The sequence below is a fragment of the Glycine max genome, chromosome 16, assembly GCF_000004515.6.
Source record: "Glycine max cultivar Williams 82 chromosome 16, Glycine_max_v4.0, whole genome shotgun sequence".
Lineage (NCBI taxonomy): Eukaryota > Viridiplantae > Streptophyta > Magnoliopsida > Fabales > Fabaceae > Glycine > Glycine max.
This window is the reverse complement of record NC_038252.2, coordinates 33,973,991-33,997,085: the sequence shown is the minus strand read 5'-3', so window position 1 is coordinate 33,997,085 and position 23,095 is coordinate 33,973,991. Positions and strand designations below refer to the sequence as shown.

General features: G+C 30.0%; 1 protein-coding gene and 1 long non-coding RNA gene across 2 annotated transcripts; one reads left to right on the top strand and one right to left on the bottom strand.

Annotated features, from left to right (window-relative positions):
- Positions 1-2,878: 2,878 nt before the first annotated feature.
- LOC106796504 (uncharacterized) lies at positions 2,879-5,053 on the top strand. The gene is made up of 2 exons (XR_001385454.2): positions 2,879-3,923; positions 4,032-5,053. It is a non-coding gene; the product is annotated as an uncharacterized lncRNA (long non-coding RNA).
- Positions 5,054-12,368: 7,315 nt separating this feature from the next.
- Positions 12,369-19,689, bottom strand: LOC106796463 (receptor-like protein EIX1). Its single transcript, XM_026126127.1, has 4 exons — positions 19,413-19,689; positions 13,984-14,115; positions 12,792-13,416; positions 12,369-12,444 (listed from the first exon to the last, which is right to left on the bottom strand). The coding sequence occupies exons 1-4, from the start codon at positions 19,687-19,689 to the stop codon at positions 12,369-12,371; spliced, it is 1,110 nt and encodes a 369-aa protein (XP_025981912.1).
- Positions 19,690-23,095: the final 3,406 nt, after the last annotated feature.

Sequence of the window (23,095 nt, the reverse complement as noted above, 5' to 3'; positions counted from 1 at the left end):
GGTGAAAAATTTATATTATTTGAATAAATAGAAATAATAAAAAACTGAATGATTTTTTTTTACCAATCCTCCCATAAGATTAGCATTGCTTCACACAAAATCCTTTCATTTTACCACTGTTTTTTAGGAATCATTTTTTTGGACTCCACTAAATTTATTTTATTTCATTTTCATCCAATCAAAACCAAAAGTTTCTATTTTATTTCCATTCATTTCTTCCCAATTTATTTCCTTTCAAACCATCCTAAACAAGTGGAGGACTTCAAATTATATGTTATTGACATTAAAATGGTGTTGTGCTTTAAGTGACATTCAAATTGAATTTGGCTAAAAAAAGTGACCATGTTCTTAATTAAGAAGAAAAAATTGGGTTTAAAAATGTATACCCTACTTGAAGGGGCTATCAAATTTAAACACAAAAATGTATACCATGCTTGAAGGGGCTATCAAATTCAAACACTCATTTTATAGTTGAATGTTTAAGATGTCTGAATATTTGAAATGAGCATTTTCTTTTTAGTTTGAGCACTTATATGTATATAGTATAAGTTATTTAATATCTAACCAATTAAATAAAAAAACAAGACTTAGAAAATAATGTAGCATTCTAGACGATATATATGAAGTGCAGACTAGTGACATTTTAGGGGAGACTCATCAATAATGGAGATATACTGCTGAGTTTAGCACTGTCAATAGCCACATATATAATATCCAAAAGTTTTCGAACGTTTGGTTGAGATCTACTGTTTTCCAACGTGTTACATGTTGTTATAAGTTTGGTTTTTTTAATATAATATATTATATTATTGGTCTATAAAAAAAAAGTTTTCAAAAGTTACAAGACTGACAAAATATGAAAAACATGATCGACGACTTCAAAAAGTTCTCTGATTCAAAAATAAATAAATAAATAAACAAAAGACGACTTTGAATTGTGAATACGAAAGTAAACAAGCTGTTTGCGTACGTTCATGAAGGACTTGAGAGATCAATACTTTTTAAAAGTGACAACCCATTATTCTCTATTTCTATCGAAGGTCTTCAGTCAAATTGTTAAAAGACATGTATAAAGAATGTAGGGTGCATACATTTATGAAGGACTTGAAAACCTCACCCTTGAATCTATTAAAGGAGAGCTCAAGGTGCTCAAGAGAATTCAAGACCATGCCAAAATGATTTGATGATGTGAAAACCTCCAAGATCCAGCTCAACAAGGTTGGAAGTGATGTTTGACAGCCACTATTCACACTCTTCCCATGCTCTGAACATTGTAAAATATACAATGTCATAATATATATGTAATGTACTATATAAGTCAACAATTCTAAGATACATGTTAAATTATGATTTAATGATAATATAAAATACTATTTTATACTAGGAACATATTTTATTTAAATTTTAATTCACAGACTCTTTTTTATTTTATTTTTTCTTCAAGCTGAGCTCTGGGAAGAATTACATAATACTCTGTTCCAAGAAGAGTTTCTCTGGTTTTAGAAGTTCCATTGCAGATGGATGAAATTTGGGAATAGAAGGCAACTGAACTTTATCCATAAAATTCAGAATAGCAGTGGAGAGTGGATAACTGATATTTCTTAAATTCATCAGGAGATGATAGTATACTTCTTCAAAAAGAAGGTAGTTATGAGCCTTTCTGCTTACAAGGATCTTTCCCCGGGTTTGAAAAGTGCTAGGTTGGAGGAGTTGGGTCGTGATGATGACTAACCAGAGAGTCTAGAGATACATTAATTCTTTTCAAAAGCTTTGACCCATTCCTTGTTTGCAAATCTCTTAAAGAACTAGCTTTACCATGCATCCACCTTATATTGAAACATATCACTCAATGTGAAAATATTAACATGCAAATAAATATTGGAAAATGCTGAATGGTATGAAAACTACGAATGACACCAATCATGTGGTGTCTCATTTACTCTAACCGTTCAGAGTATTATAATATTTTCTTATAGAGGACTAATAAATTTTATTCAAGTGGGGTACAAGGGGTATCATACAACAGATAAGAACCAGCAAAAAAAAGCCTACATACAGGAGTTAGTCCTTTACATTAAAAGTGTTCCTTGTACTCAGCTTCTACTCTAATGCTATAGAGTATGTACTAACCCCGATCCTTCATAAGTTGTATTTTATGAACGCACCTAGAACCTGAAAAAATAAATTAAAAGCCCCAATCCTTCACATGTCTCATAAAAGGGCAAAATGATCTGCAAGTAAGCCAACCATGCATCCTAGATCATAAAAGGGGGTGATTATATCATGGTTCCCTGGTGCAAACTGTAATAATTTTGTTCAACAAAAGGTCTCCTCTGTAGAACTGTTGAGCCAAAATAAGTGATGAAGTCATAGCTAATAAGAAATAAGGAAGTAGTAAAATGTGATTTTAAATTATGAAATCATAGAAAATAAGAGAAATCAAAGAAAAAGTATTGAGGAACTATGCCATGCCAAACTCTCTAATGACTTTACAACAGGGTATGTTGGTCTCTCTAATGACTTTACAACACCGGTCATTGGGGGTTTAGCAAAGACAAACACTTATATGGTTGACGTGCTTATAGTTTGTAAAATGATATAGCCACTGTAATGTAATGACATGCCAGAAAAAAACAAATAATAACCAAACAAATGAGAGAGAAAATAAGAAAAAGTATTGGGGAAGTAGCTAAATACCCAATTTTTTATATAGAAAAACAATTTAGCGAGAAAATAAAAAAGAAAAACCATTCTCACTGTGCCATGAATCTGAAGTGTTGAACAACTCCTCTACGTCTAGAATTCCTAAGGATAAATTTAATTATGAATGCAAAAACTGAATGAAAATCAATTGATTACATTTCCGTAGGAATATGAATTATACCAGAGCTTGTGAAAAAGGCACTATGTCATGCCAAACTCTTTCGAAAATCATACTTTAGCTCTGATTCTAAAGATTACAGGTCCCTTTTCCCCATGTTTGCTTCCTTCATATCCTCAGTTTCCCCATTGATGAATATGGTAAAACCATCAAGCTTCTTTCTCATGTCTGAAGCCAAATCAGGTTTCAACATCATCAGTTATGACAGCAACAAATTCGAACACTTAGTAGGGGGTACTATTTCAAGGCTTAATTCTACATTGAACTATTGCGTGCAGCAGGGTATGAAATTCATTTAAATTTATTTTTAGCTTCTAATGATTCTTACTAATTAAGCATGAGGCGAAAAAATGTAGTAATGATGCGTAAGCCTATTGTTGCACATCTCAGAAATTATATATTATAAATAGATTGTTGCATTTTTTAGTATCAGTATCTGTTGCGTTGGAAACAGGGCAGCTGCAGGAGATGAATGATGCATCTTTCCTGATAAATACGTGGTGTTTTTCTGAATCTGATATCATACTTTAATGTGTAATTTTTGTAATCAAAAGATGGCTTATGTTGTTATACAAATGTTACCTAGTGTGCACGTAACACTTATTGTTGATTTGTTATCATTCATATTAGTTTTCTGGTTAAACATAGCACTATATTTGAGATTAGAGCGTCACCCTCTTTTAGATGATGGAACAATTGTCGTTTGCACTTTTCTATGCTTCTTGTCTACTTAAACATAGTTGATTCTGAGCATATAAATGGTGATCAATAAATCAGCACACCCAAATTCAAACAGAGCTATATTGCTTTTTGGGCCTCCTGGTACTGGAAAAAAATGCTAGCAAAGGCAATTGCTAATGAAGCTAGTGTTCAAGTTTCATTAATGTCTCAATGTCAACCATCATTCACATCAAAATGGTTTGGAGAGGATGAAAAGAACATTCGAGCTCTGTTCACACTGCCTGCTAAGGTTTATAGTATGATTGGACAGAGGACTAGAATAGGAGAGCATGAGGCCATGAGGAAGAGAATGAAAGACATGGTAGCTATTAAACAACTTCTTCTACTCTTTTAAGTTTGACATCTCCATCCATGCAAATTTTGGTATGAGCTGAAGATCTAACTAAATATATGTTGCATCATATTTTAGGAAAAGAAGCAAAGAGAAGAAGAAGGCCAGAGCTCCGAAGATGCTTCAAACAATAAAGACAAGGAAGAACAAGAAATTAAAGCGAGGTCTTTAAACATGGAAGACATGAGACAGGCTAAGAGTCAGGTAGGGTGAACTTTAAATTTCATTCAAATGTATACGGAGTACTTGATTTGGGCATTTGTACAATACTGCACGAACTAGTCAAAAGTGGATTTTTAAAATCTAGAAATTAAAAAACGTTGGTTCGGTTGAATACGGTAATAGATATATGGCACTAGGGTCATCTGATCCATTTTTTTCCACTTAAAATGGTAACTTGTAACCAAAGATTTCATACTAAATATCACACGAGTGGAAGAAGGAAAGTGTTATTTGCAATAGAATATCTTTTCCCATCTACATGAACTTACATATATCTGATTAAATGCAAGTGGATGCAAGTTTTGCATCAGAAGCATCCGTAATGAATGAGTTAAAGCAGTGGAATGATTTGTATGGAGAAGGAGGTTCAAGGAAGAAACAACAGCTGACTCACTTCCTTTAGATTGTGGAATGCTACTTTTATTATTGGATTTGTGACAATTCGTCTTCAATGATACATTTCAACAAAGGAAGGAGTCCTTCACCAGAGATGTTGAACTCAAAGCATGCCTAAATGTCTCACTATATCCCAGATGTCACAGAGATATCATGATTCCCATGCCAGAAAAGCACAAGTTCTGCAACATGCATCTATTCTCTAAAGGACGTGTAGATCATTATGCACTATGTTTAGGAATGGGTTCTCGGTTTTCGTTTGAGTTGTCTACAAACAAATGAGAACCTGTATTAGGGGATTCATGTTATGTCATGCATGGTTTTGGAAGATGCAATGGCTTTGTAGGAAGTAGGAATATTTTACACACAACATTTTAGGTGTGCTGTATTATATATGACAGTAGAATTTTGTAAATTGAATTGTCTTTAAACTGTACTGCTTATACAGTTGTGCAACTGAAATGAATTTTCTTTAAATGGAACTAGTTGAATGCTATTGGAATTGAAAGAAACTCTGAATTTAAATTTGTAATGAAGTTAGATATTAAAAAGAAATTAAAATGAATTACCTAGAAATTTAGTCAACTGATTTAAAGTCTTTTGCAAATGATGAAAGAGGGTTATGTTTTGATTTTTGGGATTTTAAGTAACGACCTAACTTTCACCTAATCCAAACGACTGTGCTCAAGCCTAAGATCATTTTTGGCTAAAGTAGTTCAAGTTCAATTCCTTGACAATGAACCTTTTCAATATCATACAACTTAATTCCTTAAAATGAAATCATACGACTAAGGTAAAAAAGCACAACGAAATTCGTAGCTCAAACACCAATTGTTTCTAATTTCTACATAATCAAAGAGCATGGTCAAAAATCAAGAACCAATAAGCAAACAAATCATTTCCCAATATTATGAAGATTCATCAACTTCATACAAAACAGTAAATTAAGATTTGAAGGACAATCTATCAACAAAATGCTTAGAAAAAAAAATAACTAGATCACAATTCCAATTGGCTCCCTCAAGCCCTAGCCCAAAGAAAATTAGCAACCCATTATTAACTCAAAATACATAAGACATAGGATCCCTTAGTCATCCACTTTTAAAGAAAATAATAAATCTAGAAAAGCCTTCCTTTATTCTCTCTCCAAATCCAACTGTGAGAGATGCCTTCTCACCTTCAAAAGTGGCTCTTTGCATTTTTTCACATCAACAAGCTGGCACCTATAATCCAGAATTTTTCTGCCAAAAATTAAGATATCCTTCAAAAGTTTTCCTCAAATAGATACAACAAGAGAATAAAAAAAAATATGAAATCCCAAGGAGAAAAACTACCCCCCTCAAACTTATGCTCAATTTGACACTAAATAACTTCCAAGGAGAAAAATGATATATAAAAAATGAAGAAAAATAAACATTATTCATATGTAGTTTTTGCGATCAGAAAATAAGTAAAAATTTTATAGCCTACTCCACTACTTAAGTTTTATTACCATCATTGTTTATTACATTTATTTAACTAATACGAAATGATATAAAATTAAATATATTAATATTAATGGATGTCATTTTAAAACTCTAGTAATTGAAGTTAATAATAGTAAAACTCTTTCAACACATTATATACTTTTTAAACAAATAACTTATCAAAAAATGATAATCTTACGTTATTAACATAATCATAAATGATTTGTAGTTTTAAAAGACATTTTGAGATAAGAAAATAGTAAGATTTAGATTGGAGATCTTTCCTTGAATATATATATTATTTTCAAGCATCCTATCATCATTGACTATTAATTAGAAATTAATATTTTGTAAACAATTTAATCTATATTTCAGAAATGCAATAAAATTATTCTTGTTCATTTTTTTATACTTAGATGTTCATCTTTTGTTATTGAATAAATCAAGAAATATGAAACCTCGTAAAAGTGGTGGAATAGGGCCATCAAATTGATTTGATTCAAGAATTGGGGAATATTGAATATACTTTTGTGGAAAATTTGGAAGCATACCCTGTAGATAATTATACCAAAGATCTATTTCCATCCACTTTTCCACAGCTCATTTAGCCAGAACCACTTTGGAACAAAATCTGATACTCCAGTTTTTGAAATGTCAATATAGCTAAAGTCATTTGGGAAATGTCTGACCTAACTTGCAAGATCTCAATCCTATCTAACTCAATGGAAAACATGGGCCCGGTTTTGGCTAATTTCCAGAGCCAATGAGTTATCATATAAATCAATGACTTTAACGTAGACATATTAGCCAAATACAAGTCAGTGATGACACCGTTCAAAGCGTTTGAACTCAAATCTAGTTGTTCTAGGCGAGCTGGAAATCCAACCTCTTCAGAAATTGTCCCATTTAGCTTGTTCCTATAAAGCTACAATCTTCTTAAAGATGGGAACACTGAGAGAGAGTTTGGAAGAGTGCCATTTGATTCATGCCCAAATCTAATTCTTCCAGTGAGTATCCAATATATCTAGATAAGTTATTGATTATCAGTGGAAGATTTCCACTCAAACTGATATTGGATAGCATTGCAAATAACTTGCATTTTGAAGTGATTATGGAACTCCACCCTTTAATTGATTCCCTGATAGAACCAATGTTTCCAACTTCAAAAACATTGAGAATTCAGGCAGTATGCCGTGGATTTTATTCCAACCTAGATTCAGTTCTTGCAATGAGTATCCAAAACACCCAGACAAGTTATTGAATATCACTGTCAGTTCTTCACTAAACTTGTTACCAGAAAGATCCAATGACAACATTGTTTTCACTAGATCCTCTGTTTTTGAATAATAAATTGTAACCTTTTTGGAATCTTTTTTGACAACATGTTTTCACTCATTCAATTTTTTTAGAATAGGAAACAGTAACATTTTTTTAGTAAAAGTGAAAACAAAAAATCCTCACTTGATCACAACAAACAGTCCTTATTTGTCTTGCATTCTGCATTCATACAAATATTTATGGAAAGAAAGACAATTGTTAAATGCATACCTTGGAATGTATTTGCATTAATTATTAGAAAATTTGTTAACATAAGTTCAATGTATATTTTGGAGTGCAGAGTGGGATCGTTGGGGTGTTCCCAAGCATGTTCCTCTCCCTACAGAATTTCACAAGACGTACAGGCACTTACATCTCAATCAGGGAATCATACCGTTGCTGCCAGCTCTAGTGAATCACCGTCAAAGGCATGATTTCCACTCACATTAGAGCTTTGGTTTCTCAATTTGAGTTTATTTTTATTTTCTTTCTATTGAACTGTTTGTGTGAAATAGTTTCAGACTCGAAGTAGTTTTTTGGGAGAAAACATGGGCATAATTGGTTATTAATAGTGCACTATAGTGACACAGAGTAGCCGTGTCCCGTTACAGAATTTGAAGAATGTTGTTGTGTTACTGAATAGTGGTCATAATGGTGTAGGAGTGTGAATTTTCGTAAAATCTACTTTTTCCTTTAAAATAACATCACTTTAGGTGCAGGGGTTGCAATCTTGAGATTTTCCCTGATTTTAAAATTAAAGACATTCCAAAATAGATATGGTTTTTCATGCTATTATGCGATGTTATACTATTTGACTCACACTAACTCATCTTTTGGCAATATTTTGGAAATATTCAGTTGGATATTTTATACAATATCTTGGTTCATCTCCACATGTGTGGGTGGATTTACACTGTGCATTATGGCATCTACTTTTATCCTGCATTTTGAGATGATTGTATATGCAACCATATTTTGATTCAAACATTTTCCGGGAAGTCTCTTGATATAACATGACCCATTTATTTGTAAGATAAGAGAATCTTGATGCATATGCCATTTTTGTTGATGATTTCACTCAAAAGTTTGAATTTATTATTGTGAATGTATGAATACATGATTTCGAGATGCCAAAGAATAATCAAACAAAATTATTTTCAAGATTACTTCAACAAACATTCAAAGGTTAAATATTGCTTCAAGATTAATACAAGTTTTCTTCAACAAATAAGTATTGTTTCAAGATTAATTCAAGATCAATTTTTTGTCTCAAAACAAAGTGTTTACTAGAGATTAAGGCTCTGGTAATCGATTACCAGACAGTGTAATCGATTACTAGAAGATAGATTAATTTAAGATCAAGTTTTTGCCTCAAAACAAAGTGTTTACAAGACATCCAAGACTTTGGTAATCGATTACACTGAAGACAATTTTAAAAAATCAGCTTTTAGAAGAATTTTGAAATTTGAAATTAAAAGTTGTAATCGATTACCATTGATGTGTGTAATCGATTACCAGCAACGAAACTCTTGAAATTCAATTTGAAAAGTCTTAACCCTTCAAAATATAATTGTGTAATTGATTATCAAAAACCTGTAATCGATCATCAGTGAAAAATTTCAGAAAAAACTTTTTGAAAAAACACATCCCTTCAAACCATTTTTGAAAAGGCACTATGGATCTATATATGTGTGTCTGACTTCGAAAAAACAAGAAAAAATATTCCAAGAGAACTTAATTATCAAATGCTCTCTCAACAGCTCTTAGTCAAACACTTGCAAATCTATTAAGAATTCATCCAAGAACTTTAAATTGTATTATCATCTCTAAAAGAGAGAAATTTCTTTTGGAACTTCAATTTGTATCATCCACTCTAAAGGAGATAAAATCTTTTTGTTCATCTCAGAAAGTCAATTGTAATCAAGAGATGGGTTGTCTCTTGGAGAATCTTTGAACATAAGGGTGAGAGATCCCAATGCGTGTTGACTGGACGTAAGCACGGGGAGTGGCCGAACCAATATAAATCGACTTTGCATTTTTCTCTTTCATTATCTCATTTATGTTATTGCAATCAATTTTATCTTGCGCACTTAGAAGAACATTGTCAAATTGATTCCTTCTTCTTCTTCGTTATGAGCCTATCAAATATCAGTTAAAGGCGGGGTTAAAATTTGTTAGTGGAAAATTTTATAAGACTTAATTCATCTCTCTCTTAAGTTATTAAAGTCACTTGTCCAACAATTATTATTATTATTATTATTATTATTATTATTATTATTATTATTAGAGAGAGACACTCTGAATCATTTTACATAATTTAAATAAAAATAAAAAATAAAGAAAAGAAAAAGATTTAGAACTTAAAATAAAATAACTAACAACATGATAATGGTGGATAGTTATTAGGAGAGGATAGTAGATGTTTGAAAATTAATAAAGAATATAATCGTCTAAAATTTATGGACACTAAAAAGGATATTTCTTTTATTAATAACTAGATAATAGATTACGTCTTTCTAAATTTTAAATAATAAGTAAAATAATTTAAAAAGTTAAAAAAATACATTTAATAAAAAAAAGTGATAGAATAAAAAAAATTAGCAATATAGAAGTAGTGGAAAGTTACACTAGGTTAGAAGAAAATTTTTAAAATTTAAGAAATGATTTATAGGTGAAATTATCCAATGTAATATGGATATCAAATGGAGATATTTTCTTTAATAATTAATAATATAGATTATTGTTATTATTATTGTTTCTTTCTTAAAATAAAAGGCATGCATAGTTTGAAAATTGGAGTGATCTCCATATAATTGAAACATATGGTGTCAAATTATGTTGGTCTAATTATGACAAAATGATTATCATAGATTCATTCATTCAAAATATGTGCAAGAAATTTTCTAATTTTATTCTTAAAAAATTGAAAATGAAGCCCTTATCAAATGTTTAACTCAATAATGTTTTTGTCAAACCAAAATTTTGATTAAGAGAAAGATGCAAGTAAAGTATTGATATAATACATTGTAATTTATATTTCATTATAAGCATAACTCTAATAAAACTAGAGTCTTCTTAAAACTATCAAAACATTATATAAGTATCTCAATTAACAGTGAAGAAATGTAAAACAATCATAATTTTCAACTTATTGCCTTCTCCAAGCATTAACAAGCTTAGACATTGGGGTCATCCAAGAGGGCTAGTGTCTTTGAGGGACTGAAAATTAAAAAGAGAAAGAAAGAAAAGAAAAACAGAATGTTAGTTTCCAAAATGTGTAAATGAAAACAAATAAAATTCTTATACCTATAAAAAAAATTCTAGAAATTGAAGTAATTAGAATAATAGCATCAAGTTAATGATAGATTAAAATCACAATAGTTTACAAGAAAACAATTTATAGTAATAATGGAGATCATTAATATTTTAGGATTAAGTATTTAACATCAATAATTATGAGTTTAATGATTATATAATGACAATATAGTTTTATACTATTAATTAATCTTAATATAAATTTTGTAAAATTCCACAAACTTATCACATACATACTAGAAAATAATTAGATGACAGTATAAAATAATTTAATATTATTAATACACAACTTATTTTCTATAATTATATCTCTATTTTATTTTATTATCATGAAAACTTTTCATCCAAATTTTTAAAAGATTACATAGGACATAGATTTATTAAAATAAAGTATTGAATATAAACACTAGACCACCCAACCACATTTTCAATACGTTTTAACTTCAGTATATATATATATATATATATATTCATATCATCTCTCAAATAAACTTAATTAATTTAACTAATCTTGCATATAACTTACGGGTCTAACTTTCTAGTAGCTGTTGACTTGAAATTATCCCATATCTCTTCAAAATTAATTATATTAAAAATAGTTCAAAATTATGAAATCTTACGGTCACAATTCAAAATTATAATATATATGAAATCTGTCATTTATATAAACTATATGAAAAGCAAAAGAAACTATATATATGGAAGGGCTACAATATTATTACCTTGTTAAGCTTCAGCCATGCCCCTTTGATATTTTATTAGCAAATATTGCGACCTTGACATAAATATTGTCTGATAGATTGTTCAAGAACTTGAAATAGGCATGTCTCCAAGAACGCTTGAATAAGATTGAGCCAAACACCACCCAAAAGCTTATAACAAATCCAAATGTCATACTCATGTAAAATTCACGATTGAAAAGTGAATATTCATCCCCTTGAACTTCAACATTTGGTTCTTGTGCTAGCCACTTATCAATACACAATTTCTCAAGTGGCGGTCCACAAAGATCAAGATTATCTTCATAACTCGAGTTGGAATTTTTCCAGTTAGATGGTTATGTGACAAATCTAACACGCCGAGTCCATAAATTTGAGTAAGACTCGGAGGAATTGAACCAACCAACTGGTTTCTTGACAAATCAAGAGATTCAAGTGATGTTAGCTTTCCAATCTTTGAAGGAATTTTCCCTATCAAATTGTTTCTTGATAAATTCAATGAAATCAATTCAAATAAATTATCTATTTCCAGTGGAATTTCCCCAGAGAAGTGATTGCTCGAGAGATCAATGCTTTTTAGAAGTAGTAACACATTATTTTTGAACATTTGTTCTGAACCTTTCCACGTCAAGAGTGCATTCAAATCATATGATTTCACGATCCGATAAGTTCCAGTATTGACCTTATATGAATGACCTTGATAATCTCTTGAAGATGTCTTTTGAGTCATTGAAGTAAAAAATTTTATGCATTTAGGAATTTGCCCAGACATTCTGTTTAGTGAGAGATCCAAGAGTTGAATGTCGCTTAGGTAGCAAATTTGCAATGGTAAACTTCCATGAAAATTATTTATTCCCAAACTTAAAAGTTGCAACTCTTGTAATTCGCTCCCAACCCAAGCAGGGATAAGCCCTGATAATCTGTTTTCTGCAATATCTAGCATTACTAGATTTGTGCAACTCCTCAAGGAGAAAGGTATCTCATCTGTTAAGTTGTTGTTTCTCAATAGCAATGCTTGAAGACGAAGAAGAGATCCCATGGATGTAGGTATCCTTCCTGAAAAATTATTGTGACTTAAGTCCAAATAAGATAATGACTTGAAATGGCTCCAACAATCTGGAATTTTTCCAGAGAACTGATTATTTGAAAGATCTAATTGGTACAAAGTTTCATCTGTACCATTAGCACAAAAAAATGAAAGAGAATCTGAGAATTTATTTTTGGATAAATCAAGAAACAGGGAACCTCGCAGAAATGGTGGAATAGGGCCATCAAATTGATTTGATCCAAGAAATAAGGAATGGTAAAGATTCTTTAGTGGAAAATTTGGAATTATACCATGAATATTATTGTATGAAATATTCATTGAAATGAATTCTCCAAATGCTAATTTAGCCCAAAACCACTTCGGAACCATATCTGCAATTCCAGCATTTGAAATGTCAATATCCAAAAATTGATTTTGTGTTTCCAACCATTTGGGAAATACTGGACCTAGCTTGCAAGATCGCAATCCTAAGTAGCTCAATTGAAATGGTGGGACCCAATTTTGGCTAAATGCCAAGGCCAATAAAGAGTTCTCAGATAACTCCAGGAAGTCTAACTTAGACATATTAGCAAAATGATAGTCAGTGAGCACACCCTTTAAGGAATTTGATTGCATATCTAGTTCCTCCAGTTGAGGTGGAAATTTAATATCTTTAGGAATCTCTCCATTTAGCTTGTTTCCATCAAGATCTAATATTTTTAAAGATGAGAATATTGAAAGGTCAGGAAGTGTACCATTGATTTGATTTCCTTTTAAGTTCAATTCTTGTAGCGAGAATCTAGCACATCCAGACAAGTGATGGATTATCAGTGGAAACTCTTCACTCAAGCTATTATTAGACATGTCCAATGAGCACAAAGCACATGCATTCCCAAATGATTTTGGAATTCCACCTTCTAAAATGTTTGATTTCATTGACAAAGACTCCAACAGAGATGGCAATTTGTTACTCTCTGGAATTTCGCCATTTAATTGATTTCCTGAAAGATCCAATGTTTTCAAGGCAGAAAATATTGAAAGGTCAGGAAGCGTACCATTGATTTGATTTCCTTTTACGTTCAATTCTTCCAGCGAGAATCTAGCACATCCAGACAAGTGATGGATTATCATTGGAAATTCTTCACTCAAGCTATTATCATTGGAATTCCACCTTCTAAAGCGTTTGATCCGATTGATAGAAATTCCAAATGAAAGGGTAAGTTGATGCCTTCAGGTATCTTTCAACTTAATTGATTACTATCAAAAAGCAATGATTTTAGAGACGAGAATACTGAAAGGTCAGGTAAAGAGCCAGTGATTTGATTAAATGCCAAATCCAAATCTTGTAATGAGAGTTTAACACAACCACTGGAAAAATTATGAAGGATTGATGGAAGGTCTTCAGTCAAATGGTTTGCTGGCATGTATAAAGAATGTAAGGTGCATATATTCGCGAAGGATTTCAAATCCTCACCCTTGAATATATATATTATTTGAGAGTTCGAGGTGCTCAAGAGAATTCATTACACGGCCAAAATGGTTTGATGTGGAACCCTCCAAGAGGTTACCACTAAGGTCAAGCTCAACAAGGTTGGAAGTGACGTTGGACAGCCACTGGAGTATCATTGATGACGTGAAGCTGTTCCGGGAAAGATCAAGGAAGGAAAGGGAACTAGAAAAGTTGAATTTGGAGGGCCTCACTGAAAGGATAAAATGATCGGAAAGGCTACAATAACTTAAACTCAGTTCTCTAAGTTTTGGTAGCTTGGCAATCATTTGGAGGAAGCTATGAGAAGTGTTGAGTTTAGATATGGAAAGATGGGTTAAAGAAATGAGATTAGGCAGCCAATGATCTCCATCGTCAATTTTGAGAGCACCACCATGATATGATCCTCCAAGATAAAGCTTCTGCAAATTTGAAAGGTTCCCAAGTTGGGACGGTATTTCCTTCAAAATGATTGAATCTGAGATCAAGATGCTGCAACTGGGAGAGATTTCCAAGTTGATGTGGGATTGAACCCTCCAGATAATCATTCCCAGCAAGATTTAAGTATTTCAAATTAGAAAGAGAGCCAAACTGAGTTGGAATTTTTTTGCCAAAATAGCAATATGACAGATCAAGGTATCTCAAGCAAAGCAGACTAAAATAGAAGCTGGCAAAATTTTGTCATGACCCTAATTGAATCAATTTATCTTATAAATCAGACAACAAAAATCATTTTTTAGGATATTTAATTTTTAAAATGTTGTAATATACGAATCAAATATAAAAAAAAATCTATTCAATAAAATTTATGAAATTAGTTATATAAAAACATATACACACGCAGGCTATGAGATGGGTTCAGCACACAGCTAATTTCCAACCAGACCTCATATAGGTACTACAACGGGTCTAAATAATGATTGACTTATGTGGTCTTGTTTGTTTCTACTAATATAAGACTATTTTTAGAAAAAATAGCGATTTCAAAGGAAATTTAATTTCCGAACGAAAACTTTCATCTAGATGCCATTGAATTTTTATTTTAATTTTAAAATAAAATTTGTTCCTACCTTCTCTTTTAAATATTTACCAATTTTATTAGTTCATATTTTTTTTACAAATATTTACTAATAAAATCGATATATTTTTAAAAGAGAAGTTAGGAGCAGATTTTATTAGTTAATACTATTGATTACTTCAAATTCAATCCATTAGCTTATTTATTTTCAGTTTTCATTTTTTTAACTATTCAACTTTCAATATTTTTAATTTCATCTAAAGTTTCAACTATCAATTAACAATATTTTAAGTTATCGTCCTAAACACAACCTAAATCTATGATGGTAGCAAACACTATGAGCAAGATTTTATGCACTAATTACTTACCCATATTTTGTTATGCATTTCAACTGAGATGCTAAAATGTAATTAATGTAGTATATATTTTTTCTTATTAGTAAAAGTAACGAAAACTAAACAACAACGGTACAATTCCTGCTTCGGTTCTCACTTTTCTTTTATTTTTCAATTTAATATCTAATCAATTAAATTAAAAAAATAAGACTTAAAAATAATGTAGCATTCTAAACGATATATATCAAGGAGAGACTAGTGACATTTTAGGGGAGACTTGGAAGTCTCCCGTCAAGAAGTTCCAAAAAAGTTGATCCTATATCGTAAGAGAGAAAAAGTATGTTAAAATTACAATGTTTTTATTTTTTTCATTCCACCCAACATAACTTTCTTTAGACCCAGTAAGCATAATAAAAAAACTAAAATATCTTTAAGTTAAAAATCAAATATATCATTCCTTTTTCATATTAATCACTCACGTCATTGATGTCTCCTTTTTTTCTTGTTGTACCACGACATCGGACACCATTAACACCTCCTTCTCCTCCTTGTTGCGTCGTGAGTATGTTCCTCCCCTCCTTGTTGTGTTGTGAGTTCGTCCATTTCCTCCGTCGTAATCAACCTACATTCTTTCATTCCATCACACATTCCACCCTGGGTATCCCCTTCCATACATCTTCATTTTTTATTATGTTAAATCATATGAATTGGCAATTCGCATGATGTATGAGGGAATCCGTATGAGCATATGAATTATCCGTAAGGTTCATATGGATTGTCAATCCATATAAAACATACAGATTAACAATCTATATGAAGTAAACAAAGACAATCTATATGGAGGACAACAAAGAACTATCGGAGGAAAAATTAAGGAGGAGTCACGGACGACAAACACACACCGTGAACAATATCAACACTAACTTTGCATAGGAGAAGAAAGAGACCAACAAATGCATAAAAAATTTCAAATGAAAAGTGTCTTGAAAATTGTCAATCCATAGGCTATAGGAATAAAAGAGAAAAAGAAGGGGGAAAAAAGAATAAGTAAAAAATGATGAAGTTAAATTTTTTTAAAATATATTAAATGTAAAAAAAATTGTTGGTATAGGAAGAATAATCCATACTTCACATGTTATTGGATTCCAAAGCACATCCTGAATAGTTCACCTACTTATTCAGTAGGTTTCTTTAGGCCTCTAGGCCTCCAATGCAGAAAAACAAATAAATAAGGGAGAGATCTACATGAATTTTCAAAGCAAAAATATTTATATTTTTATTTTGGCATTTTGAATTTGGTACTAAATTATAATGAAGTAGTATGCAATTTCTCCCCTTAATTTAGCTTTTTATTTATTTTTAAATAAGTTTAAAGATAGCATGACATAGGATTAAGTTGGGACTAGAAAACACGGTCCTAAAGGAATGCAGGGCAGGTCGGATTGCCCATTTTTACTGACAACTCTAGCAATGCGAAAGGAAAATGAAATGAAACGAGATGATAAGTCAGAAAGTAGTGACACTCGAAAGCTTCAAAAAATATTTAAAATTACATAAATCCCCATCAATTTAAGCTCATCTAAAAAAAATGGTATTTTTGTCTAATTGAAAAAGTGTAAGTTGTTAATATAGTCCCACTAAAAGTTTTAGAAGGTGTATATTAGTAACTTTTAAAAAATTTAATTTCATGTTGAAATTAGTTTTTTTAAATATGAATTTGACCCATCCATTTAATTAGATTTAGATTGAATTTTTAAAAATTTAATTCATATCATCCTTATCGAATCCAAAGACATTGGTATCGACCCTTGTGTCCTAACCATTTAGTCATTTACCGCAACATGGACACCTCTACTCAATACTGACCATTGATATAGTGGTATAGTATGAGACTCATCGAGGATAGATGTGTGATTTAAAATGAGACTCTTGCTTAGCATGTCCCTCTTATCGCCTTTAAATACCAACAATTGTCACCTATTGTAAAAAAAAATCATGTTATCACTAAAAAATTAAAGATGATGAGTTTTGATACTATTTTTATTCGATGTTGAACTTCACCACACCTCTTCTCATGTGAGTTTTTTCATGAATTTAGTTCAATCCTATGAAATCGACTTGTAAGGTGAGGATTACTCCCCACTTATTATCTTGACTATCTTCTTCTCGGACTTTACTACACCTTTTCTCACTCTCATCAAAACTACATGCCTAAAACGTGACAATCATGAGGATAATGGAACTTTTACCACACCTTCCCTCACACTCATCAAGACTATTTGCCTAGAGCGTGACAAAGATAGAAATCCTTCCACAATAGCATCTATACATTAATAGTTAAATTTTAATATTATATTACTATTGAAAAGATTGTGACTTTTTTTTATTAAAAAAATCAATAATTTATTTATTTTAATTTTTTGGACTATCATAATATTAATGTGAAATATTTATTAGTTTATCTAATGATAGTCTCTATTAAAAAATCTAATTAATCATTGGTTATGAGATCAAATTTCTTAGTCATATTTTTTCATCACAAAACTGAAATTAAACCTTGAGATGATCAAACCCAATTTCTCTTGGCCAAAGGATAATTGATAGTTTATTTTAATGTTTATCTTTCATGATAGAATGTAGCAATTATTTGTTTTCCCTCACATAAAAATAACCCCGTCACACACCAATTATATTTTAGATGAGTTAGATCAGTATTTTGTAATTTAATTATATTTTATGTCAGTTAGAACGTGTAAACTAATCATATTTTAGATCAGCTCGGCCTGATTCCTGGTTGTCTTCTAATAAATTTTGTCTGATCAATTTAGCTTGAGATTCACACACACAATAATTATATTTTAGAACAGATGTCTAATTAATTTAGCTTGAGATTCCTCTGCGATATCTTGCCCAATTGCATATGGTTTATATGCCAAACATGATTTGATGCTTCTTCGGCCTTTCCATCACCAAATGCAGCATGGTTCCTTATTTGTTGTACGCCCTTAAATCAACGCTTATATACTTAGTTTTTTTAGGTACTAGGCTATGACTTATGAGTGTCTTACAATGTGGATCAATTATTAACTTTGTTTGTGATGTATGATTATAGTTTGATCTATAAAAAAATATACAAGGTAAAAATTAAATAACACATATTCTCATGCATGCTAAAATTATTCTCCCACAAGATGTATACCATTACGTAAAATATAAAATACTATTATGAAAAGGTTTCAATAAAAATAATCTATAATATATATTATAGATTATAGATTATTATTAATGAAACTTTCTGATAGTACTTTATGTTTTATCATCAGGCGATATGGCATTAACACATCACAATACATGATAAAATATTATACTTGTAAGAAAAATACTATATCGAATCTCTATTCTCTCCTTTTCCACCCTCTATACATAATTTCAACATTGGTATATATATATTACTTTTACCAAAAGAAAAACCAGGAGTGGTTTCCTGTGCATTTGGTTGATTATGTAAATGGGTTCTAGGTACCCTTTTACCTATTTATATTATATTAATATTATTTTGTTGATTAAAAAAAACTTTTACCAAAAGAAATAACAAAAGGAACAACCATCATTGACATGCATGACACGTATACCAAACATATCCCATTACTTTTCTTTTTCATAAATTCTTTTCTTCTTCCCTTCAGCCTTGTTATCAAGGGAAGAACCAATACTCTTTGTAAGTTGTCATTTTCTCTTTATGAAGAAAACGTAAACAGCAGATTCAAGAGTTACTTTATGATTGATCGAGTTCATTTTCTCTAGTTTGTTTGAATCTAGTAAATATTAAATATTAGACTTATATTTAATAAAATTATCCAAAAAATTAAAAAAAAATTAACTAATTGAAAGTTAAAAAATTAACCGCACGAATTCTACCTGCAGAGTGAAACATTTTGGCACTGTGCAAAAAAATTTGGAGCCGTCATATCCATTAAATTTTAAATGAATGGTTGGAAATTTTTATTTTCATTTTCCATTTTCTTTATCTTTTTGTCTTTTCCAATTTAACTCTGGCCCTGTCCTCATCTCTCCCACCTGGAAATTACGAACAACACCCCACCTCCTCCGTTCAACAATGGCAGCCAAATTTAAACACAAAAACAAAAACAAAAAAACAGTCAACAAACACCACCGCTTTCTCTTTCACAATCCTCCTCCAATCGTCGGCGCCACCGGAGCCAACACCGATGACGACCTCGATGTCAAAGTCTTCCCTCCTTCTAGTCTCCTCTTCAGACCTCGATTCGTTTCCAGCACTGAGCCAACGACGACGACACCGTTGTGGCCACACCAACGTCATCGAAGGAAACCACCGCAACTTGCCAAGAAACCCACCACTAACCAACACCACAAACCATCGCAAGCCACTACTGTGCCACAACCACGACAACATGTCTCACTCTTTTTCTCAGATTTGGAAGCCACACTCCCTTTCTCGATTTTTTTTTAAAAAAAGACATCTTTCTCAAATCTACAAAAAAATAAAATAAAAACAGAAAAACAGACACACCCAAATAATCAGCGACTCACTTCTCCCTCGACCCCGACCAAGTTACCGGTGTCTTTGTCATCGAGGTCAAACCCGAGATCGAAGACATACCATCACCATCAGCATCCACGCTTAAGAGGAATCATCAACAGCTACAGATCTGTGAGGTAGCCATTGAAACGGAGGAACTCATTCAATTTTGTTTCAATAAACCCCATTATGGTGTTGTTGGCAGTAGTGTGGAGAAAAACAGACTAGGTCTTGTGAGGGAGAGGAGAGATCATCAAAGGGGTTTCCACATCACAAATTGGAAAAAAGAAAAATAAGAAAATCATCAGCCATAGATTTTAACTCTAATAATATCCAATTTCAATGCTCTGTAAATCTTTCCACAGTGCAAAAAGTGTTTTGCTTTCGCACCTAAAATGTATTCCTTAAAATTAGTTACTGAAATAGTTTTAAATATAATTTATTTAAAAATAATAATTAAAAAATTAAATAAATATAATTGAGAATAATCATAGAAAAAAATAAAAATTAAAAACTAACATTTTAAAAATGAATACTTTAATAACATTTTAAAAACCGTTAAAAACTATTTAAAAAATTTATTTATTAAATAATCAAATAAATTTTTATCTAAAAAATTAACTAAAATAGCCTGACAAACATAACCTAAGGAGATTAGTTGTTGGGTTTGACAGTTGGTATAATGTAAAAGCCATCTATGGCCAAGAACGCGCGCTGGTATTTTCGTGGACATTACTCTAATTAATCCCCATGAGTGATATATCGTTAATCTTTTTTAAAAGTGTATATCGTGTATTGAATTTTAAATATTTATTCAGTTCATATTTTAATATTGATATATTAATTATATAAATTATTATTTTTTAAATGTGAGTGCATAACTTTTTTTAGGTTATCACCCTCAAAACTAGTTAAGATAAGAATATGGGTTACACCTAATATAAATTTTTTATAATAAATAATTATAAATAACATATACAATATTTTCATCTAATTATAAATTATTATATAAGATAAATTTATTAATTTTGATAATAATTAACTTAAAATAAGATACTTTTACACCAATTATGTATGTTTATTAAATTCTTTATTTTAATATGATTATGTGTTAGAATTTTGACAAAAGTACCAAATCACTTAATTAATATAGTAGTATGTAAATATCATTTTCACATGGATTTATGCATTAGTTGAATAATCAATCACAATTAATCAGATAGACCACGGAGATTTAAGTAATGAGTGCAAAGAGAATTACAAAAATTAAATGAGTTTACAACAAGAAAACTTTGGGAATTTTGTCAAACAGTTTTTAGTTTTTTTATTGGTTAAAAGTTTTATTTGCATGTTCCATAAACAATTTTTTTAAATAATTTCTTAGTAGTTTTTGGCGTTTTTTTAAAACGTTAGTTTTTAACTTTTAATCTCTAACTCTAATTTTTTATATTTTTTATTTTTATTCTCAATATATTTATTCAATTTCCTTATTATCTTTTTAAGAAAATCATGATTTTTTTTATCATTTTTTAACTATTTCAATAGTTAATTTTACTGAATACTTATAATTTAATAAACTAATTTTTTCAACGTTCCATTAACAACTAGTGACTTTCTACTAGTTTCTCAATTTCTAACTAATTTTTCAGTTAATTTTATCAAACATAATTTAAAAATTTGAGTTGTTATGATCAAATGGAATAGTAATAGTTAAAATCAATTCTAATATTATAATTAAAAGTTTCAACATTTGTAGTCTCAACTCTTATAGTTCTAACATTTGGAGTCTCAATATTAGGAGTATCTAAAGTTAAACTAAATAACTCTAAAAAATTTTATTGGTTCGGTTTAGTTCGATTTTGGTCTGATCTATAAATCTAAATCTGTGACCCAATTCATACATGAACAATTTTTGGTTGGTTAGGTTCGGTTATGACTTAAATACATACATGACTCAACTTAAACTATTCACATAATAGTTTGGGTCAGTTCGGGTTAGTGGGTGACTCATACCCGTAAACACCTGTGGCTAAATCCAATCCAATCCAACATGACTTGTGAACACTCTTGTTCTTAAGTGAGTTCATCGCTTTAAAAAAACTATATTTCTTAAAAATAACCTTCTATCATAATATAAATACTTTATGTATATCTAAAATATAATTTATAAATTACAATAAATTTATTTATTATAAATTTTAATTATTATATATATGATTATAAAATATTCATTTATTTTAAAATTTAATTATGCAAAATAATTCAGATTTACTTGTATGTTTAACAAACTAAAATATTAATAATATCAAGTTATATAAAGATTTTTTTTGTCTTAATCTTTTGATTCATTAGGGGATATGACAGTGACATCCGGAATTCGACCATGAAACTTGGGTAATACCCAAATAATTCAACCTCAACTTCAACACATTAATCATTTATATCCAATCGCTTGATTTAAAAATATCTTTGTAGACCAACTAAATTTTAAAAAGATCATAATCTTAATCAATCTCAATTTAAATTTACTTCTTAAATCTTAAACTTTTGCACACTATATGGGATCAAATTAAAAGTTAATAAATATAGAAATTAACATGCATCTTTATCCAAACAACTTATTCCCATAATTTTATCTTTAATTTCAAAAGAACATATCTCTTAAATTTATTCTTACCTCTTAAATCTCTACTCTTTAATCTCTAATTAAACAAATTCTTAATAATTTTAGATTAAATTACTCATTTGGTCTTTATATATTTATGATTTATACTTTTTATTCCCATGCAAGTGGTATTTTTAGTTTTTTTAATTTATATTTTAATTATCTTTTAGTTTATATAGTTCTAAAAATAATATTTTAAGTTCATGTGATTTGTATTTTTATTCTTTTTTAGTTCTTATACTTTGAAAGTGATCTATTTAGTTTCTATTATTTTAATTATCTTTTACTCCTTATTAAAAAAATATAAAAATAATTAACTACAAATTAGTTATAAATTATTAATTATTTTTTTATAAATTATTTTATAATAAATTAATTATAAATTACTTATTAATATTTTTATAATTAATTGTAATTGATAATACTACTCATGTTTTGATAGTAAGAATTATAAAAGAATTAAAACATAAAGTATAGAAAATAAAAAGATCAATTTTAAATTATAAGGACTAAAAAAAATAAAATACAAATTATAAAAACTAAAAAAATTATTTTTAGACTGCAGGGACTAAAAAAGAATTAAAAATTTACTTAAAAAAATATAATAACTAAAAG